The 19,949-nt window shown below is 51.1% G+C and overlaps 1 protein-coding gene across 5 annotated transcripts in view; it reads right to left on the reverse strand.

The window, feature by feature from the left end:
* JUP (junction plakoglobin) overlaps positions 1-19,949 on the reverse strand; it is a 50,870-nt gene that overhangs the window by 11,344 nt on the left and 19,577 nt on the right. For 3 of the 5 annotated variants that reach the window (XM_073326260.1, XM_073326261.1, XM_073326265.1), the window contains 5 exons: positions 6,127-6,350; positions 4,305-4,561; positions 3,201-3,439; positions 2,214-2,415; positions 605-749 (listed from right to left, as the gene is read on the reverse strand). In XM_073326260.1, the coding sequence (XP_073182361.1) occupies positions 605-749; positions 2,214-2,415; positions 3,201-3,439; positions 4,305-4,561; positions 6,127-6,343 (1,060 nt within the window). In that variant the 5' untranslated portion in view covers positions 6,344-6,350. Of the gene's footprint in view, positions 1-604; positions 750-2,213; positions 2,416-3,200; positions 3,440-4,304; positions 4,562-6,126; positions 6,351-7,058; positions 7,162-11,444; positions 11,509-19,949 lie in introns of those variants that run through there. The other 2 variants (XM_073326262.1, XM_073326264.1) reach the window with 2 other exon arrangements.

The raw sequence follows: 19,949 nt of genomic DNA on the forward strand, positions 1-19,949 counted from the left end.
AGCGAGTGCTTGGGGACGCTGCCAGGATGGGAAGTCACACAGGGGACGTGGACGTGAGCAGTGTGAGACAGGTGCTGTTTAGGGAGACCTCTTGGAGGTGCTTTTTAACTTCACTGCAATGGAAGGGGATGGGAGAGCTGGGAACCTTAATAAGGGGAAGTGTTGGGATGTTACAATTAACACCGTCATCTGACAGGGTCTCTGATGAAGGCCTCATTAAGAGTAACAGCTCAGCACAGCTGGAAGCAAAGTGACATAACAAATGGCAATTAAATCCACATCCCATCTCACTGAATAGGAGCGTGGTTCGTTATCAGCCCCTCAAGGACGAGGCACCAGCTTATTTCCATTACAGAGCAGCTCAGGGACTTCTCGAACCATAACCGATACCGAAGTAGGAGCAGGATGCTGCTGGTTCCTGCTGGCCCAGAGGCTGAGACAGGGCCCAGCTCCACACCTCACGTTAGCCCACGTGCCTTGGAAGAGAGCAAGTATCCAGTGGTGCCTGGAAAGGGCCACAGCCTAGTTTGCTCCAGCTGTTGAGTCTGAACCAGCCCCCTCCATCTCAGGCCCACCCCCCCCGGCCTTCGCAGGGCTCACTCACCAGCCTCCACGATGGCAGGCTTGTTGCTGGGACACACAGACAAGACCTTGAGCACCCGGCTGGTGGTCCAGAGCAGTTTCTCGTAGGTGTAGCTGCGCATGATCTGCACCAGGGCTTGGGGTCCCCCATTGGCCAAAATAATCAGCTGCAAGAGAAAGCAGCATTAGCCCTCCAGAGGGGGCCACGAGAGGTGTCCACAGAGATCAGGTGCCGCCGGAGAACTCCGATTAATCCCGAACATTTGCATTTAAGCCACCGAGTGGGGCGCTACTGCATTAGTTGGAATATCTGCTCCGCTCTCCTGACTCCACTGGACCCTAGCTCCTGGGTTCAACTCCACGTGAATGGAGAGAGAGAGACCTGAGAACAGTCTGCAGACATGCTAAGGGCTGGTGTAAAGACAGCAGGGATCAATTGCTCATGTCCACTTAAGGTAGGAGAAGCAATAATGGGCTTAGTCTGCAGCAGGGAGATTTAGGTGAGATGTTAGGAAGCAGTTTCTCACTCTCAGGGTAGCTAAGCTCTGGAACAGGCTTCCCAGAGAGGCTGTGGAATCCCCATCACTGGAGCCTTTTAAGAACAGGGTGGTCAAACACCTGCCAGGGACTGTCTAGGTTTGCGTGGTCCTGCCATAGTGCAGGGGGCTGGACCTGACTTTGAGGTCCCTTCCAGCCCCACATTTCTATGATTCTACAACCAGGGCACCAGGACAATCTGCAGGTCCATTTGTGCAACTTAAAACTGACTCAAACATTCAGGATTAAAGTCACAGGACAGGAGACTGGACGGCCCCCAGCACTAGGTGCACAGCAAATTCAGTGCAGCTTCCCCCCAAACTCCAAGAGCCCCCCCCAGAACAGCCACCCTGACCCTAAAAGGATTAAGACGTAGGCCTGGTCTAGACTCAACACGGCTACAGCGCTCAGCGCTATGAGAAATTCCACCCGAGTGCCGTAGTTCAGCCCTCCCAACTCCCTCCTGGTGTAGACACAGCCTAACTACCAGCCCAGAGGGTCTGCTACTCTTCAGAGTAAGAGTAACTTCTCTGGCGGCCGTAACAGGGGATCCAGTTTCCGCCGCACACGCAGCAGGCAGGATCTGCTGGCACCGACTGCTGCGTTTCGGTGCTATTCCGGGCAGCCAAGCCTTGGTCAGGAGTGTTTACACACAACTACGGTCACACAGGAGTAGGGAAAAGAGGGTCTTGCTTTAAGACTATAAATACATGTCTAGGCTGGAAGGAGTACAGAAAAGTCTGGCAGGAGAGCTGAACTTGCTACTGGGAGCAGGATGGACTGAGGAGTTTGGGCCAGAACCGCTCCTCTGCTGGAACTGAGCTATCATGGCATTTAGTGCTGCGGCACCAAGTATCCAGGCTAGTGGGCACTGCAAGGTGGGGTCTGTGCAGCAAGGGAGGGGGTTTGAACCTTCCACCCTCGCCCTCACCCCAGTAGTTTCACTGGTTCTAATTAATGGACAAGCTGACAACGCAGACCAGGTCGTCCACTGACAGCAGCCTCCACTTCCCACCTACTCCCGGATGCTAGTAGCCACGGGACAAATGCTACCAACAAGGCAATGAAGGAGCCAGGGCTGGCAACAGGCTTACCTTGCTCTCCTGGTTCCCATAGGCTAGGAGCTGAAGGCAGTCAGTGGTGATGGCGAGGAATTTCGGGTTGTTCTTGTTCAGCAGGGGAACCATCTTCTGCAGGCCATCAGCCAGGCGCACCGCCATCTTGGCACCTTCCTGGTACAGCAGCAGGTTGTGCAGGGTGGTGATTGCGTAGAACAAGACCGACTCGACCGGGGAGCTAGGGATGAGAGCATGAAGGGGAATTAAGCCACAGCAGGAGGTGGCTGAAGATGTGTGGGCGCCTTCATGCTTGTTACAGGCAGGCCCCAGAGCGGTACCGGGCACTGCATGCTGGGATGTGTAGTTCTGGCAGACTGCACCTCCATATTAGGAATGGAAGGGCTGCTGCAGGCAGCGCCATTTTATGCCAGTTGGGTGTGGCCCCTGGCAGGTGGCCATTGAAGTGCTGTGCCTGGAAAAGTTCAGCCACCCCGGGATCAGCATGGAACAGAAGCGAGTACTGTACTGTCCCTAGCTCCGCTCCTCACTAGCCCAGCAGGCACTTCTCGAGCACAGCTTAAACCTCACTGGTGAACGCAACCCCCAGGGTGGCCCAAAACAGACATCTGTGGCATTCCCACGATGGCCGGGATGGGCAGATGGAGGGAGTCTCTGGATTTCGCGAAGTGCTATAAGCCAGGAGGCTCCATAGCCAGCTCGGCAGAGGAGATTCCAAGCTGCAGGCGAGAAAGCAAAGATTCATCTTTGACTAGGGAACGGGCTCGGCTAAGCCTGCAGCCTACTGACCAGGCCCTATGGCAGTTATCACACAACATGCTTTGCAATGCCAGCAGACTGGCCACACCAGAGCGCTGTCAACGCCTCTCGCCTGCCCTGGCTCCGCTCCCTCCCACTTCCAGCCACCCTATACAGCAAGCAGCTGTCCTACTGAACAGACTATGGGAGAGCCACTCCAGAGCCTGTTGGCTCAGCTCTGTACACCTGCACGTTGGTGCCTGGTACCTGAGCATCCGCACGAGAGCTGGGATGCCTCCCGATTTGAAGATGGCCAGCAGCCCCTCACGGTGGTGCGAGAGGTTGTGCAGGATGCTGGTGGTGCAGCGGGCAGTGTCCAAGTCGCTGGTGTTCTGCATGGCACGCACCACGGCCGCCACAATCTGTGGGGACTGCATCAGGGCGCGGCGTGATGCCTCCTTCTTGGACAGCTGGTTCACTATCATGGCCGCTTTGCTGACCACAACCTAGGGAGAGAGAAGGCTGCAGATGGGAGAGGGGTCCCAGCCAACGCTATGAACCAGGAAATTACTGAGCAGCGAGGGAGCTGAATCTCCCACTAAAGCAGCCAAAAGAAGTTTCCTCCCTTTCAGGCGGCTAGCACTGCACATGGGGCAGCTGGATCCTCTGTACCGTACTGAGAGGCTGGGCCAGAGTGGTGGGAAAGACTCTGCTCAGGGGGCTGAGAGCCCGCACAACTAGTGCATTCGAATGCGGCTATTTAACAAAACGGCACCACAATGCGCAGCAGGAGGGCGGGCTGCAGCCAGGGCTCAGGTGCTCTGACACAGCAGAGGGTGGGACGAGAGAAGCAGCCAGGGGTGCAATGCGACAGGTTTTTCCAAGAGATCTGTTCTAGGAGTTACTTTGGGGCAGGTCCCTGGCCTGTTAACACAGGAGGTCAGACTAGATGATCACAACGGTCCCGTCTGGCCTTGGAATCTACGCAGCACTAGGGTGCAGGCTGCCCTGCTTTGCCATCTGGCCAAAGCCGGGGTAACGCCAGGAGCGCAAAGTTCACATGAGGTATTAAAAGGGCAGAAGAGGGAGGGGAGGAACTGTGAGTACAGATGTAAAGAAACACAGTTGCCCTGGGTCAGATTCCCCCTTGCTACAGCAGGGTTGATGGGCCATGTGACCACAGTGCTTGGGCAAAGGAGAAGGGCTTTGGTCAGCATTGTCTGGATCTCCTCTGAGGTCCCAGGCACGTTGCAGCAGCCTCCCCCGCCAGAGCTATGCTTCCAGGCAAGCACGCAGCTAGGAGGTTTGCAGCCTGAGTCCCAGAGCATGCCCCGGACAAGAGCGTGCATTGAGCAGAGTTTGCTCCCTTACCGGGTCCTCGTCATTCAGCAGCTTGGTGAGCTCTGGGATGGCCCGCGTGGCCAGCTCTGCATCGTCCTGGTAGTTGATCAAGTGCACGATGGCAGATTTCAGCATCTGCGATGGCTCGGCCAGCCTCTGTACGTTGGTCTGCTGGCCATCAATGTGAGTGGTCATAAGCAGGGACCGGTCCTCCATGGTCTCTGGGTACATGGCAGCCCGGACACGCTGGGCCCGTGTCATGGCCAGCTGAGACTCCATGTCTGCTGCTGCAGGGAGGAGAGGCGAAGGGAATGTTAAACTCCCAAGCTCGGCAGAGTTCGCTGCCAGGCCTCCAGATTTCAATTAGCTGAGCAGAAGTTTAACAAAATGACACCGGTAATGTCAGCATCCCAGCACGCCCCGCAAAGAGCTGGTGCTTCACATTGTAAAGAGATACAGCAGCACAGAGATAAGGGAACACTTAATTAGGCAGCATAATTTGGGAATTGTCACACAAGGCCTGTTAATTAAAAAAAATTAAGGGCATTTGCAAGTTGGGACCAGCTGGCTCAGGGGACTGGAATGGCATTTGGAGGCCTTTCCCCATGGGGTTTGTTGGGACAGATCCAGCTCAGGGACAGCTCTTACCACTAATTGCTATCCATAACTTCTGGGAACAGCTCGTGGCTTTGGTCCAGTTCCTGGCAGACAGAATATCCCCAAATCACACCATTGCCTAGAAGCAGCCTCAGGACCAGGGTAGGGCCTGAGCTACTCCACTGTAAGGCCTGGTCTACACCTAGAACTTAAGTCAACCTAGTGACTTCGCTCAGGGCTGTGAACAAGGATTCTTCCATCTAGCTACAGCCTTGGAGAGGTGGATTACCTGCCAAGATGGAAACCCCCTGCTGAGGATGCAAGAAATACCTAGGCTAAAGCGGCACAGCTGCACCTTTGCTGCTGTAGTGTGGAAATACCTTTCGCTTCCCCTCCTCTGCCAGCACTATACCTCTTCTGCAGGGAAGGGGATTTACCCTCTGGGGCCAGTAATCGGATCCCTTTACTCAGAGATAAATACAGGAAAGAGCCACCAGAACCGAGTCCAGCGTTAGCAGGTAGGAGTTCAGTGACTCACTCTCTAGTTAGAGAGAAACGGAGCCAGTGTCTTCTAGTTAGCATCACAGAAGCAGTCTCTCCTCACCCCAGCCCAGGTATTGTAGCAACCAAGAGAGCTGTCATTCTGGCTGTGGCAGGCTCCGCTGACGACGTGCAGGTGTTTGGGGTGCAGGGAAAAAGGGGAGGAGGAGAACACTTTTCTGGTTTTCTTCCCCTCTGTTTCAGACATGCCAGAGTTGCACCATCACCAGCTACTTTGTGCAAGCAACAAGCTGTAACACCTAGGAACAGTACTGCATACTGTCCCCAAGCAGCCAGGTAACTGAGAGGCAAACGTGGCTGATCACTAAGCTGGGATCAAACAGCTCCTATCTTGGAAACACAGCTTAAAGCGCTGTTGAGGCATGCGTGGAGACTGAGCTCAGAATCAGAGATGTGGTTATGCCACAAAACACCCTCTCTGTATGAGATCCTTCCTGCACTCAGATGTGCTGCCAAACAGTTTACCTTCCCCTGCCGTGGTGTTTTAAGCTGCAGTGACAGCCCAGGCGTGGAGAAGACAAAGGATTTACAAAGATGCATCCAGAGCGGGGCAGATTAAGTATAGGACATGGGAGATTTTGAGAGGGAGGTGGAGAAAGGCTGGGATGGAGCACTACAATTTCTGCACAACCGCCATTCAAGTGTCTGGTTTGCTCATCACCAACTTTACATGCTGGCCATCTGTGTCCCCTACCTGCTGCTGAGCCCAGGCCCTGGCCCCCCGCCTCTCTGTAGGTGGTTGTCTTGATGGTATACTGCTTGGCGTAGAGGTCCTCATCATCCCCGATGCATTTGCTGCTGACCGACGGCACCTGGGTGTTCACCCCAGAGTGTATGCCCGAGTCGTAGGTGTAGGTCTGCTGCCACTCTGTCACCTTGATCGGCTGCTCCATCATGTTCATCACCTCCATTGCTGCTCTGCAGGGAGAAGGGGAAGGAAGTTACAGCCTCCATCCAGCACATGGCCAAACTGAGCCAGATTCCGAATCCCAGCAGACAGCTTTCCTGCCCAGAATCCCCCTCTCCCCTCGCAGAGCCAGGCTAACGCACCATCTGTGGCTAAGTGCTGCTCGCCATGACCCTCCCACACATGCAGAGATCACTATCTGCCGTTTTCTTATTACCGAGATGAAAGGATGAACCAAGATGACAAATCCCACAGCTCAGCACTTTGCCTCTCATGTTGGGACATGAAAGGAGGCTGTGACTGGTACAGGCAGCCTGACTAAAGCTCCAGCTCCCCATGGCCATTACTCGCTGCAGAAGGGGGTGGGTTATTCTCGGTTCCTGAAGGCGTGTGCCAGAACATCCCGTGCCGAGGGACAGATCCCCTGCTATTCCGGGAAGCACAGAGGAGCTTTTTAAAGAGCCGTTTCCGGATAGGCAAACTGGCAGAAAGCTGAAGCCAGCCACAAGGGTTTGGAGTTTAGAATAAAAACAGGCTTTTCAGAGAGGTTTCTGGAACAGCTTGAGTGTGCCTAAAAATAAGGCAAGGCACACTAGCCTGTCCCAGCGAAACACCCTCTGACCGGGCACTGGACCCAGAGCTAAGACAAGCTGCTGTATCTGTGCCGAAGAAGAGACGTGCAGGAGAACAGGTAGTGCCGTCCCAGGGCAGGTACTTACCAGGATGCAATAAGCAGAGTATCGGCACCTCCAGGCAAGATCACTTACACCCCTAGTGATGGGATTTGAATGGAAACAGCTCTGCAGAGTCTCCTCCAGACTACCATACAGGAGAGCCAGGCTCGATCACCACTCTCCTTCCTGGGGCTGACAGCAGCCGGCTCAGCCCCTGGGGGAGGAGACGCCAAGCGCTCCCGCCCAAGCAGCCACCGCCCCATGCTGCTAGAAGGAGTGGCTCACAAGGGAGTGCCAGATTCCAGCCCATACCGCTCAGACATTAAGGTGGGGACAGCCACAAGGAACCTAGATCAGGGTAGGAATCCCTTGAGCCTCCCCATGGCTGTCAGCACTCTGGGGACTGATTCCAGCATTTCTGCCAGGTGTGAAGGGGGAATCCAGCCTTTCAGACAGTGGAAATGCTCTTTGTTCAGGTATACTCCCTGCCCGCCCGCACCCCCCCTGCACAGCCTCAGAAGGTTCCACACAGACTTGAGGTCAGGCTGCTCAGGATTCACTTCAGACTCAGCCCCACGACCCCCACAGATGAAGTGAGCTGTAGCTCACGAAAGCTTAGGCTCAAATAAATTTGTTAGTCTCTAAAGTGCCACAAGCCCTCCATATCCAGGAGAGCAGACAGCTGCTGCAGAGGTATTTAGAGAGACACAGAGCAAGCAAGCAAAGAGCCACTGGACATTGGCAGCATGAGGCTTGGATGCACAGTCTGTATGCTGCATTTGCAGCCTGTGCTACTAACAGAGACTCCATTGCACTAAGGAGTTAATGTAGAAGAACAGCTGCAGCTGGGTGCAGATACACCCAGGATAGGAATGCCAGTTAATCATGGTAGCTCTTTGGGTAGGGGGTTCCTCCAGACCCTGGCAGACAGGAAGGATGCATTCCCGAGAGAACCTGGCGAAACAATGGAAACACGGGGAGCCAGGGGCAAGACTGATCTCTTTAGTCACCTGAACGGCTGCTTTCAGAAAAGACTTGGCAGCTCAGAGGCTTGGGAAGAGGATATGGAGCTTTCACCTCTAGGTCACTGGTTTGAATCTGGCACGTGCTGCTAGCAGCTAAGTTAGACTAACAGCTGCTTGGCCTACACCCAGTGAGTTGGTGGGTCTCTGTCCAGCTCGGAGGGGGAACGCTTGTTTGCTCCATGAAGCCAGTGGCTATCTTAGCACAGCCCAGTCATTCAGCCATTGACCTAAGATGGAACCTGCTTCCTCTCAGAGACAGTCCCATGAGGTTAATAAAGCCAGGACTGGTGCTGTGGGCCAACCAAGCCTACAGCCGACACACACAGAGGCCACGCATGCTCAGCCAGCTCAATAAGGAAGTGCGCTTCCTTGCAAGCCATGTTTACCCTACTTTAACCAAGCTTTTCTCTTTATTTAAAGCTCCAGCTGGCATTTGATTCTGCTCCACCCAGCTGTGCATTGAGCAGAACGCCAAGAGGTACCAACAGCTACTTATCTTGGAGCTGACCGCCCAGACTTGTATTCACACCAGCAGAGCGGCTGCCCTGTGCCCCTCTCAGACTGGGGAGAAAGTGACCCTCTAATCCCAACAGGCACCTAAGGTCCACAGAAAACAGGAGGGGGTCCCGATTCCAAGCAACATCCAGACCTCGAGGAAGGAGTTCTGGAATCTCTGGAATCCAGCTGCGTTGCTATTGCCGAGGACTTGGCAGCATGTGGAGGGAGGCGGGGTACTGCAGGTGGTAAAGCAGGTTTCTCAGCCTCCCCACCCCAGCACAGCCATGTCCGGATGCTAACAAGGCCTATTCCAGAGTCACTTGCCTCCTTCCCATTGGGCACAAGCGAAACTCCCTAATGGAGCCATCCCTATGGTCCTCAGGACTGGGGGTGGGGGGTGTTTCTGCCCAGAGAGCTCCAAACTGATAAGCAGTAAGCCACAGACCCCAGCCCTGTCTGCATATGGAGGGAGGACGCTATCCTGCTCACCTGGAAAGCACCGAACGCTTCTGGGGCAATACCACAAGGAACTGAGTAATGCTTGGCCTCCTCCCTGCCCAGCCCTGCCAGCCTCACCCCACTGAGTAGCTCTCTGAGACCCACCTTGCCAGCGGGCGGCAGTAGCAGGCAGCATAGGATCGCAAGCAGGAGTGCCAGGCTTAAGAATTCGGGCAAGAGAGCTGAGCAGACAGCAAAGAGCTTGCTGCTTACTGTCTGGACTGCATGTTGGCTTGCACCAGAGTTTGGCTTCTCCAAAGCAAGTGGAGTACATTATAGCCAGGGCTGATTTGGGGTGGGAGGGATCAATTGTACTGGGGCCCCAAAACCTCTGCAACTGGGGTGAAATGGGAGGGCTCCACCAAACCGGACGTACCCGGTACACAAATTTCTCTTGACAGGCCTGATTATAGCCCCAGCCTTTGTACTGAGAGCAGGGCTTCGTTTTGCAGAGCTATTCCCCAGACCCACCCCAGAGGGTGTACGGGTGACAAAGCTCAAGGGGCTGGAGCACAGCTGGCTGGTAGAAAGGGCAGCTCTAACCCTGCCTGCTTCCAGCTTGTGTCAGACAAGCTCTGTGCCTCACTTTCCCCATATCTGCACAGTTCCACTAAAGCACTCAATGCTTCTACAGGGGGCTGCTTATCCCCAGCATCAGCATGTGTTTATGCACTCAGGGGATTATTTGAGAAAAGCAGCCTATGCCACAGATGGCTCCAAACATGGCCCTGCCCTGGGGACAGCTTGGGTAAACACAGCAGAAGCTTTCCAGGAAAGAGCCTGGTGTGGTTTGCACTAGGAGACAATGGAGGTCATTCCCTGCTGCTATGCATTTCCCCAGTCCCACCTGTATGGAGGCATCCAGGGTGGAGATTCTAACACTAGCAGATGGAAGGGCATCCATCCCCCACTTGCCATCTACCCCCTCAAAGGAACCTTTCTGCTCTCTGGGGAGAGGGGAGGTTGCTCAGAACAATGCTCAGATCAGGAGTGACCCAGGCTGACCCATGGAGCCAGGAGAGCTGCCTTTTATGGCCATGCCAGGCTCCACTCGGACTTCATTCCCATTCAAGGTTTGCAGGGACCTTAGAGAGCAGAAGAGCCATAGTCCACCCTCCGCATTGCCTGTGACCCAGACCCGGAGTCACAACAAGTCAGGAAGGGAGGGATGAGTCACAGTTTCAGACTTGATAAGAGCAGGGAGGACTGGTAGAGGCAGCCACATGCATTTCCAAAGGAGAGGTTTAATTACCACCTTCCACCAATACTCTGAGTCATGCGTGGAAGGAGCTGGACCAGGAGAGCTCTAGGCGGACTGCTCCCCTCCACCCAGGAACAGACCCAAGCCAAGCTACTTCATGGGACAGCCCAGCCCGCAAAAGCTACAATGCAGCCTTAACCCATTTCAGTGCCTGAGCTGGCAGAAGTTAGTCCAACCCTGACCCCCATTTCCCTCGGCCAGCTGACTTAGTGGCACGTCTTACGTCTGAGTCAGGGCATTGGGAGGATTTTATATTTTATAGGGCAGAGGGGGATTGCACCTTGCTGCGTCGGGATGAGGTCTGCTCAGGATTCGTAACCGAGAAGGTTGCTTTTCCTGCAAGGGCTTGGTGAACACATGTCTGAGCACCACCCACAGTTACCAGGCAGCCCTGTGCTGTAATGAACAGCAAGAGCCATGTTCAAGAGAGAGCAAATCAGACCCAGGGCCTGGCAATGCATTCAGACAAGCCAACACAGGGAAAGAATTCAAAGAGGAGCCCAAAGGTTGCCTAGCAGAGTTAGAACAATGGTCAGGAAATCTGGGTTCTAGTCCCAGCTCTGCCTCCGATTGAATTTGGACAAGTCACTGCACTTATGCACCTCAGTTTCCCCACCTATAAAATAGGTGAACCACACCGAAAATTAAATCTCACCAGTTTAGTGCTATGAAAGTCTACTAGATCCCTGAAATCCACACAAAGCTAGCATACAAACATGCCCGCTCATCATTTTCAACCTAGTCCCCCGTGACTATCCTATGTACATTTTAAGGGCAGTGTTCTACTCTTTGTCTGTAATTTTAAGCTATAAAGTTGTAATTGTATTTACTGGTTAGGTTACAACTTTAATGGCTTGTGCATAATGCATGCTTATGCGGTAGTAAAAAAGGCAAAGAGAACCACTAATGGAAGCTGCTCAAGCTATTTACTCCCCATCACGTGTCAACAGGGTATGCTGGACAGGGTGGAGATCGGGGTTGAACTAATGCAAAGCACTGGGGTCAAGTAGAATATAGGACGTGGTCTCCACACCACACAAAAGCATTCAGTTGTCAGTGAGCTGTTAACGAAGGTAAGCACGGATCAACATTTCCAGAAAAAGGCCAGAGTCGATCGCAGACTCAGTGCTAAAAAGAGACTGGTCTTACATTCAGCAATTCAGCCCACATCTCTTGTTATCCTGGTAGGTCTGAGATACTTCTGTCCCTCTTCTGGCATCTGTAAACGAAGTGAACTTAAATTGCTGGGTACGCAAATACAAAGGGTCAGTCTGAAAACTGGGCCAATATTTGTGAAGAACAATTCTCTTTGCAGCGTCAGGTGGGCGGGATGCAAGTTGCAGGCTGACAGCCATCTGTCAAGGGGACAACAAGCAAAGCAGTGGCAGCCAGGAGACCCTCAGAACAAGTCACTGAGCAGTATCCAGAGACAAATGACATTGTCCTAAAGTCACTACTTGTTATGGAAGGGCACCTGCAGAGCTCATCTCAGGGTGAGGCTTGCTACCAATTCCATGTCACCGCATGCACGCCCCTCTATGGTCGGCAAGGTGACTGGAACAGGGAGTCATTCGAGACAGCCCCAAATACACAGCCCTGGTCGCTCCCCCAGGTGAGTACTTTCCCTGCCACGGGGAGGCTGGCCTTTAAGCCACAATAAAAGCAAGGGAGTTAACAAGTCCTGGAGTGAGTATCGACCCACTTCTGTTTCACAGCTTGGTCAGTTCCCAAAAAGAATACTGCTAGATCCCAGGGCACCAGACAGCAGGAGTAGCTTTCTTTATAGCTGAGCAGACGGAAGTTTTGTAATTTGGACAGAGAACTGGGGGTATCTAAATATAAGCACCTGGGTGGGAAAGGGGATAGGAAACACTTAGCACTTCTCAAATCTTCTCTCATGCCTCAGTGAGGTAGGTCTGAGTAATAGGGAAAGTAGCAGGGAGGTGAGGTGAATCACACAGTGCCACAGAGAGTCTGAGCCACAATGAGGAACAGAATTTACGTGTGTAACCTGCATGTTATCCCAAAGCAGAGACCACCAACAGAGGGAGGAGATAGTCATAAGCATATGGGGCCAAGACCCCAGAAAGTAAGTGTTCCTAAACTGGCTGGGTACATGTACACACACACACACAAAGGACGGTGGGTCAGAGAGAACAGTGGAGTCAAGGGGAGAGATTTTTCATAGCAGTTTAGGAGATTTAAACACCTTTCAGTAGGATTGATTGAAGAGGTGTCTCAATCCCTTTACCTACTTTGAAAATCTCAACCAAGGACCTTACAGACAAGATGAGGAAGCAAAATGTAAGTGGATGGTACTTGAGACATGGAACTGGAAGCCGAAGAGGTCCAAGAAGGGCTGACTGGAGCCTATGGAAGGACTATGAATGGGTGCAATCACTGCCAGTTTCAGAGTGGTAGCCGTATTAGTCTGTATCAGTCTGCATCTGCAAAAAAGAAATGGAGTACTTGTGGCAACTTAGAGACTAACAAATTTATTTGAGCATAAGCTTTCGTGGGCTAAACCCCACTTCATCAGATGCCCCAATGAATGTTAACTCTGCATTGAAATTCAGGTTTTGCTAAAGAGGGGCAATTTTCTATTTAAAGAAAAATGAGTTCCCCCCCAAGGCCAGGTGTAACCCTGAGGGGAACCAGACCATCTGCCTCCCTCCAGTAACGCACAGCATGAGCAGGGCTGCTGGAGGATGTCCAATCAGAGGCCAGCAGAAGAAGCAGGTTTTGTGAGTGCACGAACTATGAGAAAGGGCTGGTTACAGAAAGACTGAGCATATACTGGACAGTAACTGCTGCTCTGAGAGATGAAGGAGTTTGACAGCCACTTATTTTCCAAGCATGCCTGGGTTCGGCTGGAACACTGTCTGCTCACACAGCTCTGCATAATGCATGAGCTGCCGTAGTTTTTCCAGTGTAGGTGGCAATCATTTAAGCTTACAAATCAAAAGCTAGGCCGGGGCGTTTTACAAGCTTAAATGAGCTGTGCCGGATAAGTTTTGGCTGCGAACAGGAAAACAATTTTCAAGGCACTGCACATGACTATCTGCTCTAAGAGACTTCTACAAATAGTGGGCAAGCCAATGCCCCTGTGACACAGCATCTCTAGTCCCACAATACAGCTAGCCACTCAGAAGTGCAGGCAAATTATGTCGGCTAAGGCACCAATCTCTTTGAGAGTAGCCCGACGAGGGTTTCCCAGATTAAGACTTCGGGCACCAGCTTTCTTCCATTCCTTCACAGCACTCACCATGAGGCTTCAGAATACGCCAGACCCAGTCTTGCAACTGCCCAGCTCCATTACAGGACAGAGTTAAAGGCAAGCAGCTGGAGTGCAGCACTGCCCAAACACAGAGCAGCTTCGTGAAAGGTGGGAAGAGTTGCAGGGGCAGTTCTATTCTATGATTCTACTGGTTTGCATGCCACTGGAACAGAGGGGCCAGAGATCATGACAGGGCCGTTGGCCAGGAGAGCCCTGCTAGGCGATAACAGATGAAGGGCAAGGGAGACAGCTGGGAAAACTGTACACTACAAGATGTTATTGTTTATAGCATGGCCTTTCTGGAATTCCTTGCAAGTGTATTCAGTTAGGAATTAGTATTATTCTGACTGAGCACGCATCTCCCTTGGGGAACAGGAGAAAAGACTTTCCTGCTCCTACTCACCTTTCTGGGGATGGGGATGAGGAAGGAAGCAGGTTTTATTCAGTTCAGAGCTGCACTGGAAATATGAAAGGGGATTTTAACCTTTTTATTGTAGGAGCGAGAACAAATGAAGTACCTTAATGCAACAAAGAGCCTTGCAAGTGGAGATCGTGTTTGTACTTTGACCTAGTTTTCTCCAGAGTTTCATCCACGCTACAAAATAAAAAAAAGCCACAATTCAACTCACCTGGCAGCCTCTGGTCAGAGGCACGGAGCGAGCTAGTAATAAGCCTGATCCTTTGCACCTTGAGAAGTGTCTCTGTAGGGTTAGGAAGTAGCACAGCTCAAACAAGGACTGAGCCTGCAGCAAGTGCACCTCTAGGCAACTGAGCTAGCGGAAAGAGAATGTCGCTGTTTGACTAAGGGCTCGGAAAATGTCAGCTGCTCCAGGAACTATCTATTCTGTGTGTTTCTGCTGTGCTCCCCACGGTGTCAGTGCATTGTGGGACCTAAGAGCCCCAGAGGAGAATCCAGCTCTGTCCCCTTGTCAGATCAGGGGGTTTAGCACAGGAAAGCTAGTGAAATTCATTCTGAAGGCAGCAAGATACATGTTATTCTGGCCTCCCAGTTGCAGGCAACATGCCAAGTGGGTAGTCAACAGTGCCCACCACTGCAGAGATACCTAACCGCTGCTGCAGCAGAGGTGGTCCCTCGTGTGGCTTGGGCCAGTAATTTGGAGGGACTGGAAGAAAGGATGCCTGAGTCTTCACCCTGTTGAGAGCAGAGACACAAGCAGAGCGAAGGTATGCTCTGCGCAGCTGCAATCAGAGCAGAGAACAAGGTAACAATGCATCCAGGCAGTCTTCTGTAGAGCAAATGACATGCAAAACCTTTGCTCAGCCTTGAAAATTTCTTTTGGTGCCAGGCTGCTCTGCATCACGCCAGCCATACCAGCTACTTGGCTTCCTACTCCAACGCAGCAAATACAGAGTTTCTCTCCATGCCTTCCGAGTCAAAGAGAATCCTTTCCCCAGGATATTAGCTCTGAAGAGGTCTCGTGGGAGAGAATTAGCCATCATGAAAACAATGCCCTTGGTCATCACTAGACGAAAGCTGACCTACAGCATGCAGGCATATAAACAGAGATTAGGTTAACTGGTCTGTACATAACAGGAGTACTTGTGGCAACTTCGAGACTAACAAATTTATCTGAGCATAAGCTTTTGTGAGCTGAATGCATCCGATGAAGAGGGCTGTAGCCCACGAAAGCTTATGCTCAAATACATTTGTTAGTCTCTAAGGTGCCACAAATCCTCCTGTTCTTTTTGCGAATACAGACCAACACAGCTGCTACTCTGAAGCCTTTACATAAAAGGGTTTCCAATACCACAAACGCCCCGCTCGGATTTGGAAAGAGCAAGAGAATTTGCAGGAAGACTGGAGGGCAGGCAGCAAGTGGAGCTGAAGCGAGATGTGACCAGAGGACCCATGCAGTGACCAGTAGTGCTAACACTCAGCCTGGTATTCACCTTAAAGCCATGGGAACAGATTCAATTTTATTAAGATGATGTTGAAGTAAAAAGAAAATGGTACAGAGTTTAAAGCATACAAATTTCTGGTTATCAGGGAATAAGGTACAGATTATCAAGGGGTGCGAAATTCGGTTTAGGAACGGGTGACGTAAGGAATACATAATCTGCACTCTCCCCAATTGGGGGTAAAAGTTTAACGGATCAAAGTACAGACACTGAGATATGGGAATATGTTGTTCATATAATGGCTATGTTCAGGTGTGGAGTATAATGAGTGGATACGATGATGAGGATGGATTTACCCTCATTGGGTGGGATTTAAATGTTCAGTGAGTTTATGGTTCCAGTTCATATGGTCTAATGGAAAAAGTCTCTCCGTCCCTTTTTACAGTCTCCTCCACTCTTGAAGTGCTTAGCCCTGTTGCTGTGGAGGACAGTTTGAAAATGTGGCCCTGAAGGCATCATAACCAGAAGGCAAATTTTAACAAGATTGAAGTCTCATGATTTTGGGGGTCAGACTCGTGAGTTTTGAACTCTGCGTTGGCAGCATTGCAGGGGCCTTCAGGGAAAGTGGAGCACAGACAGACCACCACACAAGGAACAAGGTCCTCCTTCCCTGTAACAAGCAGAAACCAAGTCTGCCACCAAAAACTTCTGCATTCAGAGACAGGGTCATTATATCAGGACTCATCTGTTTAAAAAAAACCCATGATCCAGGTATCTGCTAGGCTGCTCCCTATGCTTGTGGGGTGGTGTAGCATGAAAAGCCAACAGGAAATGCTTATTATGAGGGGCGGGGGGGGAGTTTTCCCATTCTATTAGTAGCTACAGCAGCGGACACCAGATCTCTCCCAGGAGACCATGTGAAGGTCAAGCCCTGCTCCTTTAATGGAGTCCAGGAGAGTAATATGCAGCACACTCCCATCCATCACTTTGGAAGTGCTCTGCTGGCAGGAGCTCTAGACATGGACTTGCCACTCAACTCTAATGCAGCTTCGCACCCTTTGTTGTGTCAGCACAGGAGCTGGAGATATCCAGACAGGAGGAGCCACACCTGCTAAGCTACCACCTCCTAGACAATGACCCTGTGCAGCTGTCTTGACGGGTGCAAACAGCACCCACTGAACGCAGTACAGATGGGGACCAGATCACACTGTGGCATCTCTGTGCATTGACCGGGTCATTGGGGTTTACTGCATGAATACGTTGGTTTAGTTTAATAGCAGGCAGCTGGTAAAAAACAGGAAGCAGAACAATGGCTCGAGATAGCCGCTCATCTACCAACACTTATGGGACATCACAAGAGATATTCCCTTTGATGGTCTACTCTGACCATCTGCTGAGCTCCCCCCTCACCCCACTAGTCTGTCCAGGGAGGGGCCCAAGCCTGGGAACACAGGAGAACAAAAACCCAGCAAGATTTAAAAGGACACACCCTCAACCAGGGAAAGGAAGTTACGGGGAAAGGGACCAATATCTGTCCTAGACCCCAAAGCTATAGGCACCTGGGACAGAGAAGCTTCCTTTGGGTCTCCACTAGAGGATGGCAATGCCTCTGGGAAGAGTCCTGCATATAGACAGTTTAAGACCTTTTTTCCCCTCCCTACCTCCTTACTCCTACTGTTACAGATTTAACACTTGGGTTTAAGAAGGCTGCTAGTCACTATCTACCACTGGTCCCAGACTCCAGAAGGGCAGAACCATGGGTGCCATACCCAGTCAGAGCTGCTGGTTAAGCTTGATTGATACAGAAGGATGCTGCAGCTCAACACCCGGTCTCAGAATGGAAGAATTCCACGATTCCATACCAGAAGTCATGGCGCGAGGCGTGCAGTCAGAGGGGACAGAGCTGCAGCGAGCGCTATACTTGTGACCTTGGAACCAAGGAAGATGCTGGGAGACTATCCAAGAAGCTGAGATGATCTATTGGACGGTTCCACATCCTCAAAGGGGACAGCAGCAGCCACACTGCCCCAAGCATGCTTCTTTCTAGAAATCTGTCAAAAGTTAAGAAAAATCCAGATGCCAATGCAGAGGGTGGAATGGAAGTGGACGGAGTGTCACCTAGCTTGATCACCAGAAAGATTCAACAGTCACACAAGATACTACCCTACTGAACTGATTCAGTGTAATTACTGCGGAGAAGCTAGGGCTAACCTGTGCCTTTTCAACTGTAAGTGTTTGGCTTGCAGTTACAAGGGCTATTGCTATGCTGATAGGACAAACAGTGCTCCCCATTCCAACCAAACCATCAGCATGTGCCGTTTCCCCAACAGCAAGCACCTGATGGGGAGAGTACACTTTGGTATCCAAGGTACAGCAGCTCACTGAGGCACAAGGCTGCTCCCTAAGAGGCATGGGAAAATACCACTCTGCACATTCAGGAATTCAGGCAAAGTCACTGCCCAATATATGACCAACTGAACTCTATGAAGCAGCCAAATATTTGTACAGGCAGTGGGGAACTCTCTAAAAGCTGGTGGAACCACTGACTATTAAACTGGTGTGACCGTTTCTAGCCCTGAAAGTTTTTATGGAACATGCCACCGCCAACACTTTTGGGAGTAAGCAACTCTAGTGAACTGGGTTTCACTTCCACAGTCAGGCATTTACTGACAGCTGAAAACCATGGAGATTCCAGACTGGCCAATTCCATGCGCATGTCGGGAGGACATGAAACTAGATGTGCAAAGTTTATTTAAGGGCACAAGAGTGTCAAAACAGAACCAAGTATCAGGTCAGGCTAGATGGTTTAGCCATCTGCTCCCCAAGAGCAATGACTTTTTTAAAAAGGTTTAATTCTTTCCTGCTACAATCCTGGAGTCAAGGAGTTAAGAATCCTGACAAGGAGCAGAGGAAGCTACAGCTGGAAAGAGAGAGACTAGAAGCCTCATATCTCCAAAGTTATTTGATCTACATCCAGACAGCTTCATCTTTGCACAGATAACGTCTGACAAGGAAGTCTCCAATAAATATGCATCTATTTGCAGCTCGAATGCCTGCGTCTGGCCCTTTCCTTTTGCTCCCTGAGATAAACTTGCCTTTCTTTGTGCCGAGCAGGCAGCAGAATCTTTATTAGAGTTCCAACTTTAAACTGATTTACTGTTGAGTGACCCCAAAAAAGCAGCAGGGAAGCCGTAAATATTGTTGCATAAAAAACAACCTATCCCCAGAGATGCTCAGCTCCTGGTCATGACACTTCCAGTTGTCAGGCTCAAATCACTCAGCCAGCTTCTCATGGGCGGGAGGAGGGGGTGGTGCAGGACTGAAGGGTAGGAGCTATGCATATCAAGGCACAACAAGAGGACACTGTGCCCCCATACTGGAGTGCGAGACCACATTCTACCCCCCCTCCTTTCAAATCACAGGCCAATGTTGAAAGCCAGAACTGCCAGCTCCAGTTAAAAGGATGCGAGTCTAAGAACATAGGGCTTACCAGAGCACTATCTAACCACTAAAATAGGTTAAATGAAGCTCAGGGATATTACATTAACCCCTTGGACAACACAGAGAATCCTGCTAAGCATCTGCTCCACTTGGAGGCTGAAGAGCCATGGTGTTTGAGGGTTACCCTGCCATAACCAGACAGTCTAGTTACACTTTAGAAATCTTACTTTGTGCTTAGAATTTTTAATAGATTTCAAACTAAAAGTGTTGACATTGAGCATCCTAAAGCACTACCCTTCAGAGGCAGGCCAGTAACTTTAAACACACCTTTGGGTAAGATGGTGTTAAGAGGGGGGAGCCCCCCCAGTTTCCCCACACTTGGGAGTTTTTAGGATTTCATTTGACATTCTACATAGAGAACAAACCCAAAGCCAGCTGCCCTCCCCTACAGAAGGAGCGAGGGAGGGAACAGGCAAAGGAGCAGCCCCTCCATTTTCCGGGAGAGAACAAAAGGTCAGAAGGGCTGTTGCTCTCCCCATTCAGGAATCGCATTGTTCACAGTGAGGCACAAGTGGGATGAGCCTGAGCAAATGCAATTAGATACTCAGGCCTTTAAAAGAGGCATTTAAGGCAGCTTGACAAACACATGTAGCAAGAGGCACAGATTTTAAGGCAGGTGATCTCAAATCCTCCCACCAGCAAATTAGATAACACTTGAGGTACAGAAAGTAGGGAAGAGAGAAAGATGCTATAGACAAGTGCTGGTCTCTAGAGCCCTCAGGAACAGTGCCACACCTAGGGTAAGGAGAAGAGTTTCCCTTTTAACTCCATGTTCACACAGGTTTCAGAGGAACAGCCGTGTTAGTCTGTATTCGCAAAAAGAAAAGGAGTACTTGTGGCACCTTAGAGACTAACCAATTTATTTGAGCATGAGCTTTCGTGAGCTACAGCTCACTTAAGTGAGCTGTAGCTCACGAAAGCTCATGCTCAAATAAATTGGTTAGTCTCTAAGGTGCCACAAGTACTCCTTTTCATGTTCACACAGTCAGTCATAGCCCAAATCCCAACCTGCAGAG

Source organism: Lepidochelys kempii, chromosome 27 (assembly GCF_965140265.1).
Source record: "Lepidochelys kempii isolate rLepKem1 chromosome 27, rLepKem1.hap2, whole genome shotgun sequence".
Lineage (NCBI taxonomy): Eukaryota > Metazoa > Chordata > Testudines > Cheloniidae > Lepidochelys > Lepidochelys kempii.